The sequence below is a fragment of the Capra hircus genome, chromosome 15 (assembly GCF_001704415.2).
Source record: "Capra hircus breed San Clemente chromosome 15, ASM170441v1, whole genome shotgun sequence".
Classification (NCBI taxonomy): domain Eukaryota; kingdom Metazoa; phylum Chordata; class Mammalia; order Artiodactyla; family Bovidae; genus Capra; species Capra hircus.
In genome coordinates, this window is record NC_030822.1 from 33,649,188 (window position 1) to 33,658,534 (window position 9,347).

General features: G+C 35.0%; 1 protein-coding gene and 1 pseudogene across 1 annotated transcript; one reads left to right on the plus strand and one right to left on the minus strand.

The window, feature by feature from the left end:
- On the plus strand, window positions 239-1,198 carry LOC102177546 (annotated as a pseudogene).
- Window positions 5,649-6,443, minus strand: LOC102177260 (olfactory receptor 52B2-like). Its single transcript, XM_013969672.2, has one exon. It carries the CDS (start codon window positions 6,441-6,443, stop codon window positions 5,649-5,651), a length of 795 nt encoding a protein of 264 aa, XP_013825126.2.

Consider the following 9,347-nt stretch of genomic DNA (forward strand, 5'->3'; position numbering starts at 1 on the left):
CTTCATCTAAGGAGAAGGGAAAGTCCTTATAGTTATAAAAGTGAATGTTTTTCTTAATTGATGACACTCATCAATGAAATGAAGAAAAACAAAGCAAAACTATGAGGGTGGATCTAGGAGATATTATAGGACACTCTGAAGTTTTGTTTTGTTTTTGTGACACAGGTGCTGATCTTCTCATTTGTTCCCCTTCTGGAGTGTGATTGTAAATCCAGATTGTGGCTTAACAGTAAGCCCTATGGCAACTGCAAACGCCAGCAATATCCTGTCCTCCACCTTCTATCTCACAGGTATTCCTGGATATGAGGAATTTCACCACTGGATTTCCATCCCATTCTGTCTCCTCTACCTTGTTGGAATCATGGGTAACTGTACTATCCTACATATTGTCCGGACAGACCCCAGGCTCCATGAGCCCATGTACTACTTCTTGGCCATGCTTTCTCTCACTGACATGGGCATGTCCTTGCCCACAATGATATCACTCTTCAGGGTGCTGTGGTCCATATCCAGGGAGATCCAGTTCAACACTTGTGTAGTCCAAATGTTTTTCATTCACACTTTCTCCTTCACTGAGTCATCTGTGCTCTTGGCCATGGCCCTTGACTGATATGTGGCCATCTGCCACCCCCTAAGATACGCTACCATTCTCACTCCAACACTCATCACGAAAATTGGCATTGCAGCCCTGCTTAGAAGTGCCTTTGCCATGATTCCACTTCTAGCCCGGCTGGCCTTCTTTCCCTTCTGCCATTCTCACATCCTTTCTCATTCTTACTGTCTGCACCAGGATATGATCCGCCTTGCTTGTGCTGACACTAAGTTTAATGTTATTTATGGGTTAGTTCTGATCACTTTGCTGTGGGGAATGGACTCTTTGGGTATTTTTGTGTCTTATGTTTTCATCCTTCACTCAGTATTAAAAATTTCATCTCAGGAGGGGAGATTTAAGGCCCTCAACACATGTGCATCCCACATCTGTGCTGTACTTATTCTTTATGTGCCTATGATTGGGCTCTCTATTGTCCATCGTTTTGCTAAACACTCATCCCCCCTCATCCACGTCTTCATGGCTCATATCTACCTGTTAGTTCCACCTGTGCTCAACCCAATCATCTACAGTGTGAAGAACAAGCAGATCCACCAAGGAATTCTCCACCTGCTTTTCCCCCTAAGAATCAGTTCTTCTTTGATGTAGACATGTCCTCAAGTCAATGATGGCATCAACCTTATGTGTAAAAATATATAGTGAATATCTACACTCTATGTTGGAACCAGAGTTACCAATAAAAGATTACTTTATAAAGAGAAATAGAACTGACAGTAGATCTAAAGGAGAGAATTGATGTCTACTGGAATTATAAATCCTGACTTAGCATGTGCTTCATAAATCTCCTTTAAGTATCAAATTGTTGGAGTGAAGTTTTAGAAATCATTTCCATCTATTTTCTCTCATTTCTAATCCTAACCGTGATTCAAGGTTACCCATCCATGACATTTTCCTTGAGTATTCTAAATGCTTTTTTGTTTGTTTTTGCTTCTTGACATACTGTATTTGTCCATGATTATTATGTTACATTTCTCATAAGTGTGTTTAGAAATCTGCTGAAGTTACCTTTATTAAAGTTTGAAAAAAATCATATGTTGATGTAAGAGCTTATTAGAACTCACAGCGTTTTATTTATCTTCATGGTACATCAGTAGCATATTTTAAAATTTTATACGCATGTTCAGTCTTTTCTGAGGAAATTTAGTTTCACCAGGAACAGAAACAGTCAACCTTCATAGTCTGTTTTTACTTAATTTTCAGAAATAATTTTAATCTTATAGAAAGCCGCAACTCAGAACCTTTTGAAATTCGTGAGATAATGTCTTGTGAAGTCAGTGTTTATAATCCATGGATTAAATTATTCTAAGAATAATTTAGGATATAATATTCAAATGTAAAAATTCTAAGTCACTAAGGTATAGCCACTTACATTTGTGATAGCAAGAAACAAAATATAAATCCTTTTGTCCAGAACTCTTTTAGCATACAAACTCTTTTCATATAACTCAAACGATCTAGTTTAATGTATACATAGAGTTGCATAAAAACCTTACACTTCTCGTTGAAATGTCTTAATTCACATGTCTACACTTTTTCAAAGACAAGTAAATTAAGCAGAAAAAAAAGATTTTAAGAATGCTTTATAACTTTCAGTATGTATATTGGTTTTAATAATAAGTAAGATGTTTTCTCAAATCTTACTCTATCTATTGTAAGAACTGTGTCTCATGCAGCTTGCTACTTGTGAGAATGAACACTAGTTTAGTTAAATTATGCACTTAATAATTATTGAATGCATAATTGATTAAGAAAGGAATCATTCATTGGATATAGAAGAGCTAGTTCTTTTGTATTTTTAAAAATGTCTTGGAGAGAAAGATTTCACCTGTCATGAGCCCACATTTCATATAACCAAAGAGGTATTATTAACTTAAAATTATATTTCAAATGTCAAGCATGTGAAGGACATCTTCACATGACTTATTTTTTTGCCTAGTTTAAATTCAATTATGTCTGTTCCCATCCCTCCTTATCCTATTTCTTAATTCTATTTCTACTTACCCTTCTCCTTCAGCATATTCACTTTGACCAAAAGGATATCAAGTAAAAATAAAGCAAGATATATGAACATTGGACTTAGTTAATATTTCCTGAAGTAGATAAGAAAAATAAAATTAATAGAAATAAATTTTAGAGAAAATGTGAACATTATCATTTGCTGTATGTCAAATGAATAGCATTTGACTATAGCCATTCAATAAAACCTTCATATTCAAAATATATTTTTAGTGTCTGCTTGCTGAACACATCTATTGTAATGCTTGTGCTCCAAAAAATGAAAAAAATTATCATATTTTTGGATAACAGAAATATATTTAAACTATTGAATGTTAGACTTTTCATTTCACTCACAAAAAATATATATAAATGAATATCTAAATATGCAAGACAACTTTGGACTTTACGTATTATTATCCTCTAATGTTTCTTAAGATGTATTATGAGTTACATTATATTCATAAAGTATACTTTACTAAAAACATTCAGAAAACTCATAGTCTCAAAATTAAGATAGCTCTTCCAGCGAAATATAGTCAGTGAAGACATGAGTAACTGAATAAACAAATGAATAAATAGCATTTTGTCTTATGCTATGAGTACAAGTTTGTATAATGAATTGAGAAAAGAAATATTATCTTGCTTTTAAAAATTTAATGAAAGCTGAAGTCCCAGCAAATAGTGCTATTGAAAGAGGAAGGCCTCTTGTTCTTCCCTAAATTCACAATAATATGATCTAAGCATCTATCTTATTTGTACATGGGTTTATAAATTGAGACACTCTTACTCATATTGTTATATATAGTAATGTTCAGTCGCTAAGTTGTGTCTGACTCTTTGTGACCCCATGGACTACAGCATGCCAGGCCTTCCTGTTCCTCAACATCTCCCGGAGTTTGCCCAAGTTCATGTCCATTGAAAAGGTGACACCATCCAACCATCTCATGCTCTGCTGCCCTTTTCCCCTTCTGATTTCAATCATTCCCAGCATCAGGGTCTTTTCCAATGAGTTGGCTGTTTAATCAGGTGGCCAACGTATTGGAGCTTCAGCTTCAGCATCAGTCCTTCCAATGAGTTATTCAGGGTTGATTTCCCTTAGGATTGAACTGATTTGATCTCCCTGCAGCCCAAGGGACTCTCAAGAGTCTTCTCCAGCACCAAATTTGAAAAGATCAATTCTTCACTATTCAGTCTTCTTTAAGGTCCAACTCTAACACCCATACATGCCTACTAGAAAAACCATGGCTTTGATTATATGGACCTTTGTTGGCAAAGTGATATCTTTGCTTTTTATTGTTTGATAAAGTCATGAGTATTTATTTGCCTTCTAAAAGCATTCTCTGCTTACCTGAAGAATCTATAAGATATCTAGAAGGCCAAATAATAATTTATCGTTTGTGTTCCAATCCCCTATCATTAGGCAAAAATGCAATGATATTGTTTTCATTGTGTCAAATGTTAATCTTTGGACTATGCATTGATCATCTTTATGCTGCAGAAAGCCCTTTGTAGCAAAGCATGATAGTAAGCAAAAATCAGAGCAGAGTATGTCAGTATCCACTTTACAATCTAACTATTTAGCTTTTTTTTCTATGTAAAATGTCACTGCAAAATATTTCATTAGCATGCTTAGTCTTTCACTCATTCAATTGAATAAATATGAAAACATAATTTCCTTTTAAAAAAGCCTATAGCATGGATAAGTATGTGATTACACAGAATATCTAGAAACAACCATATATATTTATAAAAAGAATTATAACAATATAAATATTTTCAAGACAGTCAAATTGCTTCAACCACTTGACCATGTATATATTTCTATTATGTTCATGATGTACTTTTTTTACTGTTTGATGCCAAAGAAATATTTTAGCTCCTGTATAAATCAAGAGATGAATATTTTCTAGTGGAGATAAGGAATTACTTTGCAGTAATTATGTTATGAGAGTTCATAGATGATAAAGTTTGTCCTAGTACTATGGAATGCAATTAGCAAGACTATTTAGTGTAGGAAGAGCTAAACTAGGACAATGGCATGTGCTAAATATAAACACACCAAATGAAACCAGTGAACAGAATCCAGACCACTTATCATAAATTCCTTCCCTTCAGAATTGCCCTGACACAATTTCATCCCCATTAAATCAGAATAAGGGATATAACAGTTTGGTCCAGGTTGAACAATCTGACCCAATATAGGGAAATTATGCATCTTATCCCACAGTCATTGTAGCTAAGACCAGATAGTGTCACCAGATTCAATAAATAAGTCATCCACTCCTCCTGGTGAGGTCTTATAGCAGGCTGACTTTAATCCTACCTGAGATATAGATATTCAGATTACCCTTGGCTGTCATGACATCCATAGAATGTTACCATGAAATATCCTGCTTTTTGTTTTCTTTATCTAACCAAAGATAATTTCTATTGTTTGTCACCAAAAGAATCTTTAATACACTAAGGTATTGAAAGAGATAAGAAATTCATATTTTGTGGAAGCAAAAGGAATTTTTTTGAGAGGAAAGGAAATGAAATATTCAAATTGTAGGTAATATATAATGCATAAGGTATATTGGGGGTTTGTTACATAAATTCATTAGCATTTTTAGTAATTAAGATGCTTCTCCATTCAACAAATGTTTATTAATTATGTGTATGTTTTGGGCCCTGTGGATCAAGAATGGAATCAAAACAAATTCATGAATATATAGAGTTTACATTTTGTCCTAGCCATAGTAAATTGATGTAGAAGAGGCATTGTTTATTATCCAAAGGATATTTACATGTTGTATGTAGCTACAGTGGCACGTTACCTTAATATGTTCAGATAATTCTTGGTGGTACTTGAGCAGTACCTTGTTAGCTTCCTTTTAACCCAATATCAGGGAGATAACATTTAGAAATACAAAATTTTAAAGCCTTATTCATTGCATAGATGTTGCAGAAATAAATCTGTCCAGATTTATTTAGACTTGGTATTTAACCCTGATTTTCAGTCCTGGACTCCCCTGTTCCTTGTTGCTTTATTACTCTTGGATCATTTAGTTTGGGCACAGAGTACTAGCACTCGCATCCTGATCTCTTTTGTCTTTACCCCATAAACAATGGGGTTCATGGTAGGTGGCACCAGTAAGTACAGATTTGCCAGGAGGATAAGGACATGCCTGGGCACATGGTGTCCAAAGCGATGGGTAAAGAAGGAAAAGAAGGCCAGAGTGTAGAATATCAGGATGACACATGTATGGGCTCCACAAGTTCCAAAGGCCTTTGTCCGGGCTTCCCTAGAAGGCAGTCGGAAGACTGTTCTCAAGATTAACCAGTAGGACAGGGAGATAAGGACAAAGTCTAGTCCTGTGGTGAGGAGAGCAGCAGTGAGCCCATACATGCTATTAGGGACAATGCTATTGCAAGCCAATTTGGCAATGCCCATGTTCTCACAGTAAGTATGGTGAATGACGTTGCTCCGGCAGAAGTGCAGGCGGAGAATGAGTAGGACACCAGGGGTGACCACAGCCACACTTCGAGCCACCAGAGCCAGGACCACTTTGCTAATGAGAGAGCCTGTAAGTAGGGTAGTATAATGGAGTGGTGCACAGATAGCCACATAGCGGTCAAAAGCCATGGCCAGTAAGACAGCAGATTCAGAGAGAAATAGAGCATGAACGAAAAACATCTGCGTGAGACAGGCAGGAAATGTTGATATGGAAGGGCCCTGCCAAAAGATAAGAAGCATTTTGGGCACCGTGACAGTACAAAGTAGGACATCATTGAGAGCTAGCATGGCCAAGAAGAGATACATGGGTTCATGGAGGCTTCTGTCCCAGATAACCATCGCCATAACCAGGCTATTCCCTGTTACAGCCAAAAGGTACATGAAGCTGAAAGGGATGGAAATCCAGATTTGGAAGTCTTCTAATCCTGGGACACCAGTCAGCAAGAAGGCAGTGAGGGGAGTGGATGTATAGTTTGATGTTGTTCTAAAGAAGTGGTCAAAATCTGTTACGTGAAAAACAGAAGGAAAAGAGCCAGAGTAAATAACAGTAAAAAAAGAGCACTTTTTCCCTCAACTGAGTCAAGTCTTAAGTACTAATTTTAGCATTGTAAAGTAGAAGAACGTGGTCTAAGAAAAGTTACTGAATAACTGAATGATCATTGGCAAAGTGCTCCCTTTTTATGGGAAAACTTTTTATCTCTGAAAAATTTGTGAATCAGAAATGTTGAGATGAAATTTTTATTTTTTGTAATGCCAGTGGTTATAACTATATGATTTATGCATATGTCTTTTGAAACTTTAAGAGTTCTATATATATAGTGTTTCTCTCTAATTTGATAATAAATTCTTAAAACTGAAAAGCTAATTTTTCTCTCTCCTTTGTCTTGGTAGAAATGAAGATTGGAGAGAATTAATATTCCATTGTTCTGTGGACAGATTGGCTGGGAGGAGATGGAACGGTGGTCTGACATAGAATTGGAGGCAGCATAAAATGTTGAATTCTTGTTTCAATACTCAGGGGGTGAGATATTTTCTTTGGTCTAAATTTTTTTTACAATAAAGAAAAAAAAGTCTTACTCATCTGCCCCTCATCTAAACTCTTGAAGACAATGTTCAAATTAATATGATATTTAAACTGTTGTACAAAAATTATAATATTAAACATACCATCATTTAAGACTAATTCTCAGGGATCATGAAATAGAATCAGTGAACACAAAATTCAGAATATTACAGAATGTTCTCATTCAGAACAAGAAAATCACTGAAAAATGTCAAGGCCCAATGTTATTCACTATCTGTTACTGAAAAAATTTTTGAAAGAACAGAGTGACTGCAATTTTTATATTCACTAACAAAAGAATAAGATCAAATTTCAGCAACTTTTTCTCAATAGCAGCAATTCTTTTCAATATATCAAAAATTTTAAAATATTTTCTGAAAAAAAAACCCTTCAAATTAAAAATTATCCATGTTTCAAGCCCATATAAAACATAAATTTAGTCAGTCATATTGCCAGTCAAAATTAATATTTTTGGTAAAGGCATCATATATATAAATTCACAATATTTGACTGAAACTTAGCATTTTTCAAAGTTATAAATAATAAATATTATTTCATCTAAAAAGAACAATACAAATTTTGGAATTCACAATCTTTACTTTTCATGTGAGATCATCACACTATCTAGCAAATGGAAAACTACTCTTCATTTCAAGATATCTAGCAGTACTCCCTTAAGTTAACTGAAGCCCTTTTCAAATTATACCAATACTTATCAAAGAATTAAGGCACATTACCAAATTATCAACACAAACTGATACTTATTTCTCTCTCTCCCACACCTTTCATGAAATTCCAGTAGGAAGAAAAAAAACAAAATTCCTCATCAAGAAGCAAACCCATAGAATAAGTAAAAGAACTTTTACTGAAAACTCTGAGAGGTTTTTAAATGTCTATTCATTAAAAATATGGAGGTATGGCCACAATATTATTAATGTTGCTAAACTAAAGTCTTGTTTCATTTATCTGAATGTCCCCAAGTATGGCCTGGCTTTACTGTAAAGCAGGCACATGGAAAATGTTAGCAGGTTTACATGGAAGACATATCAGATATCAGCACAGGAATGGACAATAAAATAGTAATGGTAAAAATAATAATTGCAAGTATTTACAGTCCTTAAAATGTGCTCAGCATTTTCCTAAATTCTATTCTAACCACTTTAAATGAATTATCCAATTTAACAGTCACAGCTACCATATAAAGTAGTCATTTTAGCATCACAGCTTTACACAGAAAGGAACTTAGTCTTTGAAGGACTTTCTCAAGGTCACATTATGAGTATGGAAAGCCTGCTTTAAAATTCAGGCCTGCAGAACCCACAGTTATAAGCTTGAAACTGTTCTAATTTACCTTTTAGATGCATGCTTTTTCTAAACACTTAGACCCTAAAAAGGAAGATCTTGAATTCCCACAGTGACGTTCCCAGGTTATAGGCAAAAAGTCATGCCTAGCTAATAGGGGTGTAGAAAGATATATGTTTATAGATGCATCTGTATTGTACATAGATGTCCATGAAAAACAACCCAGGGAATAACCTCTGGGCTGAGAAATCTTTTGGGTATATTACATGCTGAGCAACTGCTTTTATAACAGAGACCTACAGTCAACATTTGGATTAGCTGACTAAATTTATCTTTCATATTTCATAATTGGATTTTCCAGTTTTAAATTTCATTTGATAGTTTTCCATCCCAGAACAGCTTGTTAGCAACAACTTTGCCCTTTTTCCAGCACATTATGCAAACCTGTTAGTGTTAGTCAGTCATGTCCTTCTCTTTGTGACCACACAGACTGTAGCCTCCCAGGCTCCTCTGTCCATGGAGTATTCCAGGCAAGAATACTGGAGTAGGTAGCCATTCCCTTCTCCAGGGGATCTTTCTGACCCAGGGATAAAACCTGGGTCTCTTTCATTGCAGGCAGATTCTTTACCATCTGAGCCACCAGGGAAGCCCATAGTATAAAATATTAAGAATTTTCCTATATTGTGACTTCTTTTCAACATGACCATCTATTGTGACAAACTATTGAGACTATTTTAAAATATGTCAGCATATTACCAATTGTCCTTTATTGAAATATGTTAGTTTCAATGAGAGAAAAATGTGATAATATTTGGAGGACTCTCACTTTTGAAATGAAGCTTTTAAACATTAACATATATTACATTATAGACTGGGCT

What these genes read in the sequence shown, in the direction of transcription:
- LOC102177260 (XM_013969672.2), bottom strand. Translation starts at nt 6,443, where the DNA reads ATGGTTATCTGGGACAGAAGCCTCCATGAACCCATGTATCTCTTCTTG.